This window comes from Onychomys torridus, chromosome X (genome assembly GCF_903995425.1).
Source record: "Onychomys torridus chromosome X, mOncTor1.1, whole genome shotgun sequence".
Lineage (NCBI taxonomy): Eukaryota > Metazoa > Chordata > Mammalia > Rodentia > Cricetidae > Onychomys > Onychomys torridus.
This window is the reverse complement of record NC_050466.1, coordinates 57,655,970-57,675,631: the sequence shown is the minus strand read 5'-3', so window position 1 is coordinate 57,675,631 and position 19,662 is coordinate 57,655,970. Positions and strand designations below refer to the sequence as shown.

General features: G+C 41.4%; 1 protein-coding gene across 1 annotated transcript in view; it reads right to left on the bottom strand.

The window, feature by feature from the left end:
* Window positions 1–3,758: 3,758 nt before the first annotated feature.
* Rab9a (RAB9A, member RAS oncogene family) overlaps window positions 3,759–19,662 on the bottom strand; it is a 23,534-nt gene continuing 7,630 nt past the window's right edge. The window contains exons 2-3 of the mRNA XM_036174754.1: window positions 9,776–9,803; window positions 3,759–4,470 (exon numbers count right to left, since the gene is read on the bottom strand). Coding sequence (XP_036030647.1) covers window positions 3,834–4,439 — 606 coding nt within the window. The 5' untranslated portion in view covers window positions 4,440–4,470; window positions 9,776–9,803 and the 3' untranslated portion in view covers window positions 3,759–3,833. The remainder of the gene's footprint in view (window positions 4,471–9,775; window positions 9,804–19,662) is intronic.

Below are 19,662 nucleotides of genomic sequence, written 5' to 3'. Positions count from 1 at the left end.
TAATAAGAAAAGTTAGTGTAGAGATGTAAACAGTTTAAAGCCAAGGAACATCTGGGATGTTTTAATTTCAACTACTAAGTTTCTCAAAAGGGTAGAAGAGCAGACATATTTCTACTCAGGTGGCCAAATGCACCTTTATCAGTTTTCCACGTTCTGTAATGTGCCTTGTAAAACGGAACTTACTCAGAAGGCTCTGTATTTCTACACAGCTTAACTTTAGCTAATATGACTATTGTAATGAAAGTCAGACACCATATAGTGACTGCCAACAGGGCCTCCCTCCTCAGGAGCAGTGAAGCATGACACAGTTCCTCCCATCTATCTGCCTTCTTCCTGGGTAGTTGCTTGCCACTATTTCCACTGCCACACCACCTGCTTAGTTTCCCATCTTGGCTTTTCTGTATTGTCTAGGTAATACCAGCCATCATTGCACCCCTGACTTTTCTCAAACAAAAGAAAACCCTATCTTTAGCTACCTCTTGCTTTCCTTTCAGTGTTAGCTATAGTTGAATGCCAAGGCTATCCTTTTAAGGTTTTTTCCTCCTCTTCCTCATGGTTTGTTTATACAGTTGTGTAATAGGTTAGCCAGTGTTCACTGTACTCCTTTACCACAGTGTGAAGCTGGGTACTCTGTACAAAGCTTTTCTTTTGATCATCGCTTGCTACCCAGCTCTAACCTTTTGAAAGCCAACTCTGAAAACCAACTACTATAATCATTCAATAGTAAACTGAAAGTTACGAAAATATTCTTTAAAGTTAAAATGTTAAAGGTGGGTGGGGTTTTGCACACCTGGAATCCCTGTATCTGGAGATAGAAGCTGGAAAAAAACAAAAGCTAAAATGCTAAGACATTCAGTCTACAAATAAAAAATACAACATGGTCACTGCACTGTTGAACTCAGCAGCTGTGATTACCTGCAGAAGATTGGGTCTGTTGGAATTCCATTATGGAGGGACTCATGCCTGCCCCCCAGGCCTTACTGGCAGTTAAAAATTGCTAGGAATGAAGGTTCCACTCCTCCCTGCAGATCTGTAGGCAGTTGATGGTTCCTTGCAGGGAGAGGAAGTCATATTCCTCAATGATATAGGTGCTGGTAAAGTTGCCCGTGCTACTGTAAATAGCTGTCCTCCAGAAAGTAGCCCTAAATACACGTGTCTCTCTCTTCGTAGTAAAAGCCATAGCTATAGGCTGTTATGTCCCCCTAAAATTCATGTTGAAACCTTAACCTTCAAAACCTTTGATGGTGTTATCAACTTGACACAATCTAAAATCATGTGGGAAGTCTCCATGGTTGGTCACCTTAAGTTGAAGTAAGAAGACCCACCTACTGTAGGTGGCACCTTTCCCTAGGCAAGGGATTCTGGACTGTGTGAACACTGATGTCAGGTTCCCAGGAAATCCAGAACAAATAGTGTGGCTGTATTGTCCCCCATATCTACAATAAAATCCTTCTCAACCATACCCTTGAGTGGTCATGCCCTCATTTCATTCATCTGGTGCTTGTAACCCAAGGACATATATGAGCTCTCTTCCAAGGGACTCATCCTTTCCTGACTCAGGCTGCTGATCTGATTTTCCTATATGTACAGATCATTGTTTATGCTGGCTTCTGCAACCCACCATATTTGATGCCAAATTCAAGAGTTCACATCTTCGGCTGCTTCAACTAGCATGCATGTGTGCATGTATTCATTGCTTTCCTAGCTGTTCCCTGAAGCTCCTGCCACTGACTTTCCTGCCATGATGGACCTGTGAGCTAGAATAAACCTTTCCTCCTTTAAGTTGCTTGTGTTAGCATATTTAATCATAACAACAGAAAAACTAAAAAAAGACAACCTCAGCCGGGCGGTGGTGGTACACACCTTTAATCCCAGCACTTGGGAGGCAGAGGCAGGCGGATCTTTGTGAGTTTGAGGCCAGCCTGGTCTATAGAGCGAGATCCAGGAAAGGCACAAAGCTACACAGAGAAACCCTGTCTCGAAAAAACAAAACAAAACAAAAAGAAAAAGACAACCTCAAAATGTGACTACATTTAGGGTAGGGCCTTTGAAGAACTGATTAAACTGAAGCCATCTGGTTGGGGCTTAATACAGGACTGTTAACAGATCAGGAGTTCAGGGCCAGCCTAGACTATATGAAACGGTCTCTAAACCTATCAATCCAGTTACATGTATGTGTGTACAAATGTACAAATTATATATATATATACACACACACACACACACACACACACACACACACACACACACACACACGAAAGCTTACTATAACATGAATTTGAATAGCCCCAAATTTAAAATGTTCCCATACGACAAAAACTGCCTCCTGTTAGAAAATTACTATAAAAAACCTAATCTTACTACAATGATTTTTTTTCCCGCCTTGTTTTCACATTCTACCCTTCCCCAATCCCTAGCCTAGCAATTCACTCTCCAACTCTAGTATGTCCTTAATTATCATAGGGAAGGGTCTTATCCATATTATAACAGCAGTCAGTCTAGGCTTTGATTGATGTTCCCATGGGACAGGACTGTTGTCACTGATACTACATGAAATCAACTCATGAAAAATTTCTTACAAGAGGGTTGAGCCTCAGTAACATTAGGCAGGGCTACCTATAGGGTGTGGGAGGGCTGAGCCCATTGTGGGTGAGGCCTGGTGGTCCTGGGTTCTATAAGAAAGCAGGCCAAGTAAGCAGGACCCCTCCATGGCCTCTGCATCAGATCCTGCCTTCAGGTTCCTGCCTTGTTTTGAGTTCCTGACTTCCTTTGTTGATGAACAGTGATGAGGAAGTGTAAGCCAAATAAACCCTTTCCTCCCCAAGGTGCTTTTTGGTCATGGTGTTTCATTACAGCAGTAGTAACCCTAAGACAGACCACTGCTGCAAGTTGTCTTTTTAGAATAAAGTTTTGAGAGCAAATCACTGAATCGTGATAGGGAAGATACCAAGGAAATACCTGTGTAAATATGGTTGCCTTCATCACCCTCTCAGGAAGTACAATCCTGGGCTGAAGACACAGCTCACCCATCATGCATTAGACATAGCAGCACAGGCTCATGCCTGTATCCCTATCAGGAGGTGGAGGCAAGATGACCAGAAGTTCAAGGTCAACCTGTAATACATGAGACTTTTTTAAAAGCTAGCTCCTTAGTTGAGAAGGGGGATATATGTGTGCCACAGAATTGAATAAATATGATAGATTATAAAATGTAGAATGAATAAAAAAAAGTCATCTTAGAGATAATGAGGTGATCACATCAAAAAGCATCACAACATAAATGCATTAGATTTTGATCTTTAATAGTACTGCTATATAAGAATTTACTTTCCTGGACCAAGAATAGAATGCTAATTACATAAAAATATACACATATAAAAGTAATTCTCCATTTTCTTGTGGGGAAAAACAACCTAAGTGTAACTTCTAGAATAGTCAAGGTTTTTGTTTGAATTACAGTTAAATTCTTGGTCATCTTACTAGCACTAATTAAACATTAGACAACCATTACAGTTTATAAATGTAAGGTGCCAATTACTGAGTAATTTCCTCCAGAGTGAATGTGTCCCTTCTCCCACCAACTAATGAGGCAGCAGTATTCGTTAGTTGAATTTTATTAGTAGATGAACCCTCCTGCAAATATTAATTCTCTTCTCCAACCTCCTCGTGTGTGTGTGTGTGTGTGTGTGTGTGTGTGTGTGTGTGTGTGTGTGTGAGAGAGAGAGAGAGAGAGAGAGAGAGAGAGAGAGAGAGAGAGAGAGAGAGAGAGAGAAAGAGATGTGGTGGTGATGATGTGTGTGTGTTAGAATGCACCAATCATCTCTTTAATGCCATCAACAGCAAGATGAGTTTGGCTTAGGCTTTCGGTGCAGATTGACGGTATCTGTCTGAATCAGATGATCTGACCTATCTTCTGTAGCCAGAACTCTTCGAACTGCCTCCTCAAAGGCGGCTGCAACATTGGTGGAATCTTTTGCGCTTGTTTCAAAGTAAGGATAGTCGCCATTTTCCCTGCACCAGGCTTGGGCTTCTTCTGTAGACACCTGCCGTTCATTTATGTCAATCTTGTTGCCCAAAATCACAAAAGGAAAGCTTTCAGGCTCTTTCACATCTGCATAATATATGAATTCTTTCTTCCAGTTGCTCAAATTCTGGAAACTTTGTGAATCATCCACACTAAAAGTAAGCAGGCAACAGTCAGAACCTCTGTAAAATGGTGTCCTCAGGCTTCGGAATCGCTCTTGACCAGCTGTGTCCCAAATCTGCATGGTAACAAAATGTCCATCCACCTCCAAATCTTTATTTAAAAATTCCACACCTATTGTGTGGAAGAGCTGGGCATCAAATTTATTGGTTACATATCTGTTCATAAGAGAACTCTTGCCAACTCCACCATCTCCAAGAAGAATTACTTTAAAAAGAGATGATTTTCCTGCCATTATTAACAGTATGAGTTTTGACTGCAGAATCCTGTAAAAAACAAAAAGAAAAACAGGGGGGGGCAGGGGTCCATTACATACCTTTATACTTTTTTGATCTACACAATTCTAACAAAATCAGCATTTAAGTGAAATAATAACATAGCCCTGATTCCTCTTTGCAAAGGAACTACCTAAATAATAACTGTCACTTAGACGTGTACCAAACCCTGTCCATTTTCATTATTCCCTAGAAATAACAGTAAAGTGTCACTCTTGCCCTTCCTTGCATCACAGCTGACTGTAAAGCTGGACCTGAGACCAAATCTAACCTCAAAGACCTTTCTTTCTCTGAGCCATCACTATCATAAGCTCCTCCAAGCCTCAGCCACCCTAAACTGATACAGGTCAAGCATCCAAAGTCCATAGGTTTCTTTAACAACTTGAGTCCCTCAATCCCCAGTTCACTGATAGATGCTCCTACTGTCCTTCCCCTTCTCACTTCAGATACAGGCACTATTGAGCAGGAAAGCCAGAGGCTTCCAGCTCATTGATTCATATAATAAAAATAAAAACCAATCAAGTAGAGTACAAAGTTAACTGTCTTCACTAGAAAGACAGTGTCAGCAACATGGACTGTTTCATATAATAGAGCTTAAGACTCATAAAATTCATTTGGGCAGCTCTGACTCTTAGCAAATATGTACCCATGAAAAGGGTGTGGGTGTGTGTACACATGCAGGACAGAATTCAGTGTCAGGTGTCTTCCACCGTTTTTATTTTTTGAGCAGGTAGGTAGTGTTTGAGACAAGGTCTCTCACCTGAAGCTCCACTGATTTTGCTATGCTGGATAGCCAGCAAACAAGCCAGAAATCCTCCTGTCTCTGCCTCACCAGTGCTGGGATTACAGGTACATTTCCAAACCCAGCTTTTTACATGGATACTGGGGAATCCCAACTCATGTCCTCATGCTTGCAGAACAAGCACTTTAGCAACTGAACCATCTCCCCAGCCCCACATGACATATATGTGTAAAGTAAAATGAAAATCTTAAGTGAAAATGTGCTAATATATTATACATACTCTCTAAAGAAGTCCAGGTGCAGAATTTAAAAACTTTCCTACACTACAGGAGTCAGTCTGTGGGAGTGATATTTCTGATGCCTATGACTTGACAGCTACTTTTTTTTTGGGGGGGGGTTAGACAGGGTTTCTCTCTGTAGCTTTTGGAGCCTGTCCTGGAACTTGCTCTGTAGACCAGGCTGGCCTTGAACTCACAGAGATCCGCCTGCCTCTGCCTCCCGAGTGCTGGGACTAAAGGCGTGCGCCGCCGCCACCTGTCTGACAGCTATTTCTGAGTGCTGATGGGAGGGAGCACTGTCCCTACTTTATGTTTTGTTTTCATTTTCCATTGTAAGGAAATTTTCAAAGCTGGGTGGTCATGGCACACGCCTTTAATTCTAGCACTTGAGAGGCAGAGACAGGCAGATCTCTGAGTTCCAGGATAGCGAGCATACTCAGAGAAACCGTCTCAAAAGACAAAATTAAACATACACAAAACTTCCAAGTTTCCCATAAAACCTAACCCCATCTTTACCAATTATCAACCTAAGGAAAACCCTGTTTGCTCTAAAACTCCTATTCACCTTTGTTTCTACTTAAGTTGAATCAAACTAAATCATCTAATATGTAAATGTTTAAGATTTTAAACATCTGTTAAGTATATTAAGTGTTATAAAGGGAAAATTAAGTTTCTTACATCAGCACTGTCTGAAAGATCTTTATCAAAAAAAAAAAAAAAAAAAAAAAAAAAAAACCAAGCCAGACAGTGGTGGCACACACATGCCTTTAGTCCCAGCACTCGGGAGGCAGAGGCAGGTGGATCTCTGTGAGTTCAAGGCCAGCCTGGTCTACAGAGAAACCCTGTCTCAAAAACAAAAAAAAAAAAAAAAGGATTTTTACATAATGATGGAAAGGTCCAACTTGGTACTCACTAGCTATATGTGGCTGTTAAGCATTTGACTAGCGAGGAACTGAATTTAATTAATTTAGGTGTTAGGGATTGGGCCTTGTGCATGCTACACATTAAAACATCTACCACTGAGCTACACTTCTGGCCCCATTTATTTAATTTCAGCTCATTTAAATGGCCATTTAAACAACCTTTAGCAATACTGGACAACAGAGTTCTAAAATAAAAAGTCATTAGCATTATCATGAAAATGGGTATTGTTGACTCCCACGGTGGGGAAAATAGTAAAGAAATGACGAATAATTGCTTTATCTACTAGGTTGAATTTCTATTACCAGTGTAGTAGATATCTGTTTGTCTCCTTATTAAATGTGAAGGTATCCAGTATTACTGAAAACTTCTGTAACATACAAGAATCCTGCATTTCTAACTATATGTTCTACTATTCTGGTAAAATACACAGTGAGAGAAATCCAGTTAGTGAAAAAACATGAATAAAAAGGGACAGCAAAGCTGGGTGTGGTGGTCTATTGCCTGTAATCCCAGCACTCAAAAGACAGTGGCAAGAGAAGCACAACATTGAAGCCTGCCTCACATAGCTTACGCTTACCCAGTTTCATAATTATATCAAGAGACCCTGGAAAGTGACTGACTAACCCCACCTAGGTTTATGTAAGCATCCTTGAGGACATTCACAGTACACTGATGTCATGTAATGATGCATTTCTCAGGATGTGTCCCCATTGTGCTGTATTTCAACATAGGGAAAGCATCTGAAACTCACCCAAATTAAAATTCTCCAATGGTTTATTCTCCAGGCTTAAAGAACTAAATTCAACTTTGACTTGGCCATCCCACAACTGGTGTGTAACAGTTTCCTCTCAGATTAAAACCTACCATTTTGGAGGGAATCTTAAAATAGAGTGTTTACAGGGCAGTGTGTTGTTTGAATCTTTGATGGTCTTTTAATAAAAAACCCAGAGCCAGATACCAGGGTGAAAACTGAAAGATCAGAGAAGCAGAACAGCCAGCCACTAGTTCTTACCTCTATGAAATCCTCAGCCTAACGAATGAGTTCCTGTTTCCTCACACCTTATATTCCTTTCTCTGCCCTGCCATATTATTACTTCCTGGGATTAAAGGCATGTGTGCTTCCCAAGCAAAGGCATGAGATCTCAAGTGCTGGAATAAAGGTGTGTGCCACAAGTGCCTGATCTCTATGTCTAATCTAGTGGCTGGCTCTGTCCTATGATCCTCAAGGCAAGTTTATTAGGGCACACAATATATCACCACAGAGGTAAAATACCTCCAACAGAAGCTCATTAAGACAGGAATTAAATAACTCAGAATAGTTTAGGAAGTCCCTAAAACTGACCAGATTCACTAGGACCCTCCCTCCCCAAGAATATATATATATATATATCTCGTAAAGATTGCTGAGAGTCATTCTCAGACAAGCCAAGCTCCAAATAAGACTCTCAGACTAGCCTGGCTGCCTGGAAGAAGCAGAGACTAAAGGGCTTAGAACAGTGGTTTTCAACCTATGGGCTGAAACCTTTGGGAGGCAGAAATGACCCTTTCCACAAGGGTTGCCTAAACCATCTACATATTAGTTACATTACAGTTCAGAACAGTGGCAAAATTACAGTTATAAAGTAGCAAAAAGCCTGGTGAAAGCAGGCAGATCTCTGTGAGTTTGAGGCCAGCCTGGTCTGCTGAGATCAAGGACAGGCTCCAAAGCTACACAGAGAAATCCTGTCTTGAAAAACCAAAAAGTAAAAAACAAAGTAGCAACAAAAATAATTTTATGGTTGGGGGTCACCATAACATGAGGAACTGTATTAAAGGGTCACAGCATTGGGAAGGTTGAGAACCACTGGCTTAGAAGAAAGTAGCAGAGATGCCTAGAAAAGGCTCAGATCAACCTAGCAACCAGGAGTGATGGACCTGTTGAGCTACCTCCCAGCTGTGCAGTGAGCTCCAGGCTTTCTAGCTTTCACAAGCTGTCACCAATGATGGGAAGGGACACAGCTGTCTATCAACATTTGTCACCCATATTCCTATAAGAACCTCCAATAAAACACATTGATTCACCAAGCTAGCTGGTCTTCAGTGGTTCTGTTGTCAGTTCCCTATCTGGGTGAGTGGGTGTTTATTCACAGGAATAATGTCATCACACAACAACTCACTGTATATATGCCTTTGACCAAGCACATGCTGCTCCCTCAGCTAGTGTTGCTTCTACTCCCACCCCAAACTCACTGCTGTGCCTGCCCTTCGACCTCCTCAGCTTGGTTATTGCCTCTTTTGGAAACCTTGTCCATCACCCCCATCAAAAACTGACAAGAACACTAAGGTTCCATGATCTGTTCTGAGAGGAAAACACATCATTGTAGCAATCCTTTTTGTCCTAATTATGTGGGTTTTTCCTATTCATGATATTTTAAAAGAAATCTGACATTTGCAAATTCCACACACCTGGTAATATTTTTGACATGCACTTACTGTTTGGGGCTCCCAGACATTCCTACTTGGGAACATATGGGCCTTTGCTAACATTATTAACACACATGACCACTTCTTTGATTCTAACCTTAGAGTTGTACACAAATCCACATGGTGTTATAAATAAGTATATAAACCATCTTAGTTCCCAATGATATTTAAGAGAAGCCAGCCTCATTCAATCCACTCATTAATATAGTCACAGCAAGCTTATGGACATAAAAATGTTTCCTGGTCTTATTTATGTATGTATGTATGTATGTATGTATGTATGTATGTATGTATGTATGTATGTATATGTGTGTATGTGACATGTGTGGATACCCACAGAGGCCTGAAGAGGGCATTATAGTCCCTTGAGCAAGAGTTACAGGCAGTTGTGAGCTGCTTATTACATGGGTGCTGGGAGCCAAACTGCTACAGTACACACAATTTATTTTGATTAATTAATTCGTTCATTTTTTGTTTTTGTTTTTTTTTCCAGACAGGGTTTCTGTGTAATAGCTCTGACTGTCTTGGAACTAGCTGTAGACCAGGCTGGCCTCGAACTCAAGAGATTTGCCTGCCTCTGCCTCCCAAGAGCTGGGATTAAAGGTGTGTGCCACCACATCCAGCTGAGTACAAACACTATTAACTACTGAGCCCCTCTATTCTTTTCTAAAAGCAGTAGAACCTTTTGAGATTTCTTTAGCATATGCTACCATGTAACTTTAAAATTTCAGCTAAAAATAAATGTTATATGAACTCTGATACTCCACAGTTGGAAAGATTGTCTAAAAGCAATAATCTTCATCAAGTTTATCATTACTTAATATAGCTCAATTCTACAAATAAAGACATCTGAATAAAAAAAGCATAATACACAGATCATAAACCTTACCTTAGTAGTTCAGTGTAAGCATCTTTATCTGCAGAAAAAAAAAATCAAAGCTCACATTAGTGGTGTACATTTGTTTTGGTGATTTTTTTTTCTTCTGTAGTATTACAGATTGAACCCAAGGCCGTGTATATGCTAGGCAAGTTCTAACAGTGAATTATATAACCCCAGCCCTTTTATTACTTTTATTTTGAGATCAGGTCTCATTATGTTGCCCAGGCTGGCCTTGAACCCTGCCCTGTAGTCTAGGTCAGACCTTGAATTTTCAAACCTCCTACCCCAGCCTCCAGAGTAACTAGGATTGCAGGCCTGTACCCGTTTTTATAATTTTAAGTGTAAAAAGAATTAAATGTAAAAAAAAAAAAAAAAAAAAGGGCCGGGCGGTGGTGGCGCACGCCTCTAATCCCAGCACTCAGGAGGCAGAGGCAGGCAGATCTCTGTGAGTTCGAGACCAGACTGTCTACAGAGCTAGTCCAGGACAGGCTCCAAAACTACAGAGAAACCCTGTCTCGAAAAACCAAAAAAAAAAAAAAAAAAAGCATTTGACTACATCTATATTTAATTTAAAAATACCTAAATGCTATGATCTATCTTGACCTAAAAACAGCCCTACATCAAATACTATATTTTAATTATTGTTTTTCCTCTGTTGAGATTTTTACCTGCCCACCCTTCTTTTCTAACTTTCACATGCAGGCACAACTATAAAATTATTTGAGGAATTATACTTGCCCAAATATTGGGTGGCTGAGAACCATGTCCCAGACAATGAAATAAGGATAACACAGGGAAAACAGAGGAGCCAAGGGAAAGAGAAGCACCAGTATGATCCATAAAGAAAGAGTCAGGCTAAGTCCTGGAGGTAGTGCAGTATCATGAAGCAACTAGGCAGCCAAAGCAAAAAAGCAAAGTCTTCTATGCATGAATGAGAACACTATCTGGAGGGAGAGTATGTTTCTAGGACCACCAAGCAAGGGGCACAACCCAAGGGTGGGTGAACTTAATTCCTGAAACCACATGGGAACAGCAGGAACAGCAGTGTCTACCTCCAAGGGCTGTTGGAACATTTACTCAGATGACCGACCGCACACAAGTTGTTCACTACAGTGCCAAGCTTATTAGAAGAGTGTAGGAACTTTCTGTGGAATGAGAACTTGAAGTCCCAAATAGGCAACTTTATAGACAGGTTTTTTTAATAGCCATAAACCGCTATAAGCAGAACAAATTATATGCAGACCTTCATTAGGAGGCCAAAGGAGCCTCCCTGACCCTCCCTCCCTCTCCCTCTCCCCCCCCTCTCCCCCCCCCCTCTCTCACACACACACACACCACCTTTTTACTATTTATGTGTATGTGTGTGTGTGTGTGTGTGTGTGTGTGTGTGTGTGTGTGTTTGTGTCTTGTGAGTATATGCTGTGTGTGGGTGGGGTGATAGCTGAGGCCAGAAAAGGAAGCTGGATTTCACCAACTCCACCAGGCCCACAGTAGAGTTAGGCAGTTGTGAGGCAACCTGACATGGGTGCTAGGAATTGAACTCAAATCCTCTGGAAGAGCAGCAGGTGCTTTTATAGTATGATCCATCTCTCCAGCACCCCCATCCCCATCACCCTTTTTAAAAGAAGGGTATTTTTGTGAAACTTACACATAGCAGTCTTTAACTTACACATCTAATCAATGAAAACATGACTCTAAAATGCTGACATTTAGGATTGAGGATAAAATAGCATCAGCTAACACTGATAGAGCCCTGTATGCCATATGCCCTGACCCCCCACATTTACTCGTTTCTTATCTGTGGTGATGTGAATGAGAGCAGCCCCTAGAGCTTACATATTTGAATGATTCGTCCCAGTAGGAAGCACTGTGTGGTAAGGCTTAGGATGTGTGGCCTTGTGGGAAGAGGTATGTTACTGAGGGTGGACTTTGAGGTTTCAAAAGTCCAGCCATTCCAGTTAGTCTCTCTCTCTGCTTGTAGATTAGATATAAGCTCTCAGCTACTGCTTCAGTGCCATGCCTACCTGCCATGCTCCCTGCCGTGATGGTCATGGACTTACCTTCTGAAACTGTAATCAAGCCCCTGGTTAATTGCTTTCTTTTCTAAGTTGCCTTAGTCATGGTATCTCTTCACAGCAATAGGACAATATTTAAGAAATAACTTTTCCTATTATTGCCTATGATAGGCTTGAGGGCTTATATATGATGCAAGATCACACAGCTAGTAAAAGAGTTAAGCTATTAATATAGAAGAATACTCCAAAGCCCAAACATTTAACCCACTAGGCTACTTCAAATGCAGTTTTTTTGTTTTTGTTTTTGTTTTTTTGGTTTTTTGGAGGGGTTTACTGTTGTTGCTGCAGTTTTAAAGGAAATAAGCAGATGGAAACAGTAAATCTTTTGTTTGATTTCAAGGTCTGCACAAAAATAAGTTAATTCAACAGAACTAGTAGGCTAATCTGCCAATATGTAGCATAAAGTATGCTTGCGTATGCTCTGGGTTTTTCTTTTATTTTGGAGGCAGGGTTTCTCTGTGTAGCTTTGGCGCCTTTCCTGGAACTCACTCTGTAGCCCAGACTGGCCTCAAATTCACAGAGATCCACCTGGCTCTGCCTCCCGAGTGCTGAGATTAAAGGCGTGCGCTGCCGCCGCCACCCAGCTGGGTTTTTCTTCCTTTTGATTTTTGGGAGGCACAGTCTCATGTAGCAGAGGGTGGCATCAAACTCAGTACTTAGCTAAGGATGAGCTTGAAACTTCTGAACCTCTTGCCTCTACCTCCTGAATGCCAAGCTTATAGGTTTGCACCACCATGCCCAGTTTTGTGAGGTGTTGATAATCAAACCCAGATCTTCAGGCATGTTAGGCAAGACTCTACCAATGTGGGAGGCCAGCTCCCACCTTTAAAGGGTTCCTATGAGCAGAAGAGAGGAATAAGAAACTTTTAGATAGGAAGATAGCAGAGAGGAGACAGACAGAAACGCAGGATAGCTTTGGGAGGATCTGGATCAAAATCCCCTGGCCCCTTCTGTCTCTTCAAAGAGGCTTTTTTTAACAATGCCAAGGAGTGGGCCAAAAGACCTCCCCCTTGCTAGATCAAAGCATACTGCACAACCAAGTGCAAACTCTTCCACATACCTAGTAACCACACCTGTGGTCCAATCATCCCCTTATGCAGCCCTGTTAGGTAAAGCAGCCTCAGATTCTCAGATTCTCTGACCTTGAGTAAGTTCTCACTAGGAAACCTCTGTGGGTCTCTACGTACCAACTGAGCCAACCAAGTGTATTGTATTGAAAAATGCTTTAAGTAAAACATGAGTCAAAGTCTGCAGCTCTCTGATCATCTCCATAGAAGCCTCCACTTTCATAAAATGGATGAAAGCAGCTCTCCACCACATATTTAGACAGCACTCACTATGTGCAACACATTAATGATACAAACCACACAGTTCTGCTCTGAGGGTAACAACTACATGAAGTCACAACTATACCAGGTCCTACAAAGTGAGAGACACATAGAACAGAGTACAACTATTCACACTCAGCCAAAAACCAAAGAACAATCTGAAATACTACAGGGCACCCTATCTACCATTTTCTCCAGTGAGGAGTACAATGTACAAATGTGAGATTCCTTAGGCCTTGCATGCCAGTATCTCACAGAGCAGTGTGTGATGCCAGCCACCATCAGGCCTTACTTTATATACATGACCCTGTAAACACAAGCCAGCTACTTCAACTGCTGAGCTGCAGGTAAGGACAAGGTACCTTCCAGTAGCAGAGGAAAACCAGGTTGTTTTACACTATGTTAAAAAGAGTCTGAATGTAGGTTTGTAACATGTTATGCTCCAACCACATCTCAATGACCATTTTAGCCACATGCCACTCTTAGGAAGCAGCCTTAAATGTTTGACTCCAAGGGAGAGGGCATCTGATTCAGGAAAGCAGGTTAAGACAATGGAGCTGAGAAAAGCAAAGAGCCAGAACCAGGACAATGGATCAACACAAGGTTTCTGCCAAGGAACCCTGATGCTGGTGGCATGGACTGAGAGACCCTGAGGCAGGGGAAGAATTAAGTTTACTAGGAACATGGGACTGGAGATAGGGAATCCTGCACAGGAAGGGTCTTAAAAGCCACTGGAAGGATTTCTGCCTACATCCTAGGATTAAGAAAAGCCACTGAGATACCTTCAGAGTAGAGGACCCAGTGAGATAGAGCCCAGAAAAGTAACTGGCTACCACAGAAATAAGCTACAAATGACAGGAAGAAGCCCTCAAGTAGAGCTAGGATACCTCACAATCTCTGTCACACTGCCAATGGTGTCAGCTGATCTTAAGTACCATTGTGTCTTGCTTGATTCTCCATTCTCCAGTAAGATTTTCACCATAGTCTTCCAGCTGCCTGTTGCTTGCTCCTATCCCCACCCCTTTTATTGGTACCTGGCTAACTCTTAAACCCACTTGCCAATGCAGCTAGACCTCAACCCCTCTCAAATACTTCCAATTCTGACTGAACCTCTTTAGCCATGCTAACATTTGCCATTCAGAATTTTGGTACTCAACGTGTCTACCATGCCTTCTAATAAAAAAGAAATATGCTTGTTAAAAAAATTCAACTGAGAAAATGCTTCCTCTAGACTGGCTTGTGGGGAAGACTGTGGTGCAGTTTCTTAACTGATGACTTAAGTGGGAGAGCACAGCTAAGTGTGGGCGGTGCCCACCCCTGGGCTTGATGGTCCTGGGTGCTATAAGAACGTAGGCTGAGCAAGCCATGAGGAACAAGCCAGTGAACAGTGTTCCTCCATGGCTTTTGCATCAGTTCCTGCCTCGAGGTTCCTACCCTGGCTTCCCTCATTAATGGTGTGTGACCTGAGAGTTGTAAATTGAAATAACTCAGTGGAGCATTAATCTGGTATGGGGGCAGATTTTGTCAAAGGAATAAAAACCCTAATTAACTGGGTGGTGGTGGTGGTGGCAACGGCGGCGGCGGTGGCAGGGCACGCCTTTAATTCTAGCACTCCAGAGGCAGAGGCAGGCACATCTCTGTGAGTTCGAGGCCAGCCTGGTCTCCAAAGTGAGTTCCAGAAACCCTGTCTTGAAAAACCAAAAATAAACAAATAAATAAAAAATCCTAATGAAGACAATTCATTTGTCCTATTTTTGTCTGACACATTGAGTAAAATGCTCTGTGCATGGTGACATGCAAATAAGTACTAAAATAAATCATTTACTTGTTTAACTTTGTTATTCTATTATTGTTTCTATCTATAGTTACATACAAGTTCTTCCTCTTATTTTTGATATCCATTAAAATATGTGGGAAAAATGATTCTTGCAATTCTAATGAAAAAACCACTTTAAGTACTATTTACAGACATCAACAAGGAGCGAGCATGCACATGCTGAAAATCTAGCATATTCCTCTAGTAAGGTTCTAAAGGGAAGTAGGCTCCCTTTGGTAAACTACCTCCTCAAAACTTCAGAAACACACACTCCCTCTGCAGCTTCTCACTCCTGAAAATGTTCATTGAATTTATCACTCCTGATTTAAATTTAGGAAGGTTCTTTCCTCTCCCCAATTTCACAAGTTCCTTTTGCATTCATTCACCCTGAATGTCCTAATTAGAAGCATAGCTACCACTTCACTTAATTTTATAGTTTAAGAAGCTAAGCTTCAGGGCTGGAGATGGCTTAGTGGTTAAGAGGACTGGCTGCTCTTCCAAAGGACCCAGGTTCAATTCCCAGCACCCACATGGCAGCTCATAATTGTATGTAACTCCAGTTCCAGGGGATCTGACACCTTCACACCAATGCATATAAAAATAAAGTCAAACAAATTATATATTAAAAAGGGTCAAATTTATTTAAGAAGCTGAGCTTCAGGCAGTGCTGGGTGGCACATGCCTGTAGAACGCTGAACTCAGGGGTTGAAGACATATAGATCACAAGTTCAAGGCCAATCTGAGCTAAGTAGTGAGCTCGAATGTGGCTATGTGAGAGAAGTCGGGGGAAGCTGAATGAGATGCAAGCCAGGGAAGTCCTGAAGTCTAATGGGTGCTAGCTCTATAGCAAAAAGGTGACAAGCAAAACCCAACAACCCCAGAACTAAGGGACAAACACAAGAACGTGGAGGCTTAAGATTCAGCCAAGTGGTGCCAGGCAGTGGTGGTGCACACATTTAATCCCAGCACTCAGGAGACAGAGACAGGAGATCTCTGTGAGTGTGAGGACAGTCTAGTCTGCATAGCAAGTTCCAGGACAGCCAGAGCTGTTACACAGAGAAACCTTGTCTCAAAAAAAAAAAAAAAAAAAAAGTTTGGCCAGGTGAAATTGATTATCTAGCACTGACTACTGCCGAACAGATAGGACAGATAGGAAAGGTGAATAAAACAAAAAGGTGGAAATCAAACCATAAATAAACCAAACTATCACTGACAAAGCACATACTATAAGTAACTCATTTCAGTAAGCATAATTTCTGGAAAATGAAGCATCTAATTTAATAAAAACACACATTAATTTTTCATAAGAGCATTTCTGTACTTAGGTAGATAGGAAGGAGGACAAAAGATTCAATTAAGCAACTAAATAACAGATAATTCAGAGCTTTCTGTATTGCTGGAGATGTCCAGTGAACCACATGTGGCAAATGAACATCTGAAATGTGGTCAGTCTGCTTAACTAACTGAATTTGTAACTTCATTTTAATTAAAGCATTCCACAACACTAATAGCTACTATATTAGACAATGAGGTCTACAGCATGTGATGAACATGAGAGGGGTAACCCCCAAAATCCCATGTGGGCTCAGGATAAGCATGATAATAATGTAACAGGACCTGTATGCTTGAGCTTTATACTGTGTGTGTGTGTGTGTGTGTACTGCATATGGAAGCCACAGAACAACCTTCACACCCACCAATTAGGTTAGACTGGCTGGCTGCCCCAAGGATCCTCCTGTCTCTACCTCCCTAATGCTTGATTACAAATGCTTGATACCAAGTCTGGCATTTTTGCCTGTGTTTTAGGGATCAAACTCAGGTCCTCATGCTTGCCACTAGGCCTGGCCTCAATTTTCAGTACATTATCTATTTATCCATTTATCTATCTATCTATCTATCTATCTATCTATCTATCAATCATGTATGTCATGAGATACTTGTGGGAGGTGGTTCTCTGCCTCTACCGTGTGGGTCCTAGGCATAAACCTCAGGTCTCTGACACTGAGTCACCTCACTGGCCCATTAAACAGTTCTCTGCAAAAAAGAGTGGGAATAGTTTAAGGTTGTCTTTTCAGATAGGGTCTCTATGTAGCCCTGGCTGTCCTGGATTTTGCAATGTAAACCAAAAACAGGATAGAGATCCTGCCTTTGCATCCCTGAGAGCTGGGATTAAAGATTGTGCCATTATGCCCAGTTTAAGGTTGAATTTTAAAAGGCAAAATGAAAACAGGAAAAAAAAAAAACAGAGAAAAGCCACAATAATAATGGGAAGCTAGTGTGTTATCCCAGACCTGTAATTCTTACACTTTGGTGTCTGAGGCAAGAGGACTGCAATTTTAAAGCTAGCCTGGGGCTACAAAGCAAGACCCTATCTAAGAAAAATACTAGGAATTATGTCTGAGGGTTTATGAAAAGAATCAATTTAAACATGTATATTAGAAAAATAAAATCAGCAAAAACACAAACCAAATATAACCCACAACATACTAAAGTGACCAAACGCCATTTTGTCCTGAGTCCATTTGTTTGTTCAGACAGTTCTCAGCCAACCACCTACCCTCCCTAACAGTCACATCTGCCTTAGCAACACATTTGAGTTTTCCATGACCTTGACCATGGTCCAGATGTATTAAACAAAATAATTAATGTAAACTAAACTAATTGAAAAAGGCATAAGTCAAAAATAATTGTCATATTGTGTCTGAAATAATCACTATGCTCTGCCAGGAACAAACATTTCAAGGTTACTCTCACCCTCATCTAACTTTGATGTGAGTTGTGTATGGTCTTTGTGATTTTTGCCTTTAAAATACTACCTCTGAGCTTCAACACCAAGAGACTTTGAGGCATGAGCCTGCTCTTGGTTGCTGACTAATGATATATATAGAAAGAACAGCTGTTTTAAGACTCAACCAAATTAGAGGCTTGGAAATTCCATCCTACATACAGAGAAGCTGCCACCAGTCCAATGGCAGACACTGAAAGTAGCTCTTCATAAAGTTCTCTTTACTGGATGTAACTGACACCTGTGCAGTGGCAGCCAGAGTAACCCTACTAAAATGCTGGAATGGACTCTGCTCACAGGAAATCTTTCCAAGCCTAACTTATTCTTCCCATCACTGCCTGCTTCCCCATCTGCCTCCACACTAGCTTAACTCTCCAGAGTTACACACCTCCATTCCCTGGAACACGAGCAAGTTACGAGAAAATGACCACTAGCTTCTTCTCACTTCTCAACATGGGCCTCAAGTGGTGAGAAAGAAGAGGGAAGGTTTTTGGGGTCTGGGGGGTGGTCACTCCACCTGTAGCCATGATAACAGATAGCAAATTCCTTGAAGATGTACATGCCACAGAATCTCAGAAGGGTAATCACATTTTCTAAAACAACTAAGAAAATGGAGGCCCACTTGACAAAGTAACTTGCTAGTTATCACACATTTTGCCCAGAGACAAGGTGGGATCCTTCATGTCTTAATCAGGACTAACCACTCAATGAGGCCCAATCTGCATGACAATAATCCTCTCCCTCTTGAAAATATTCCTAAAATAGTCCATGAGACTGACAAGAGGTTCTGCTTTCTCTCTTAAATGTAAGCTTTCTTCAACCAAGTGGCTCCCTTTCCTAACATCTCTCAAAGAATGTAATCTCCTGAAGTTGAAGTCCATACCTCTTCCCACTGGCTATAAACACCAGCAATTCCTTAAGTCTTTCACCCTCTCACACACCTCAGGGCCACACCAGAATTTCCAACCCCTTTAAAATGACAGTATTCAAATTCAGTATGTCAAGCCATGTTATTTATCCTTCCAAGACCTCTTTCTGATTCAATGATACAAAGAATTCTATCTACTTCCTCCCCAACCCATTACTATTGTCTTATTGAGCTAAATATCAAGCCCTACAGCTGTATCTTAACAGCTGCTACTTACTACAATATCTATTAAGTATTTGTCTTAGTTTCTTTTCCTGTTGTTGTGATAAAATACTCTGACAAAAGCTACTTAAGGAAGTGTTTTTTGACTTACAGTTGAGGTGCAGGCAGGAAGCATACAGCCCACCACAGTGGGGAAGACAAGGCAACCAAGAACCTGAAGTGACTAGTCATATTGCATCACAATGAGGAGCAGAGAGAGGATGAATACATGTGGCTCCCTTTATCCATTGATACAACTCAGGATCCCAAAGAGAAAATGGTGCTACCCACTGGAGGGCTCCTCCCACCTCAGGAATATTCAGAGGCCCATCTCTCAAGTGATTCTACATTTTGTCACACTGACAACACTAACCATTACAGTATCTAAGACCAGCCCCTTAAAACATCCCACAGTTCAGACACTATTCCCCATACTTCACAGATCAGCAGAAAGCTAACAAAGATTAAATACCATCTCCAGGCCCAACGAAACATGGTGGGTAAAAAGTGGTATCCTCACCCCACCAAGTGACAGAAAAGACTCAAAAAAATGTACACAGCCAAAAAAGCCACCAAGAAAAAAAACTATTTTAGATGAAAATCAACAACAAGATATTGAGAATGGAAAGCTAACCGTACAGAGGTGGCCGTGTGAAACTCAAGAAGAAATGACTGACAAGGAAAGTCAGCCACAGAACTGCAAAAGAAAAAAAAACAACAACAACAACAACTAAAAAAGGGCGGTGGTGGCGCACTCCTTTAG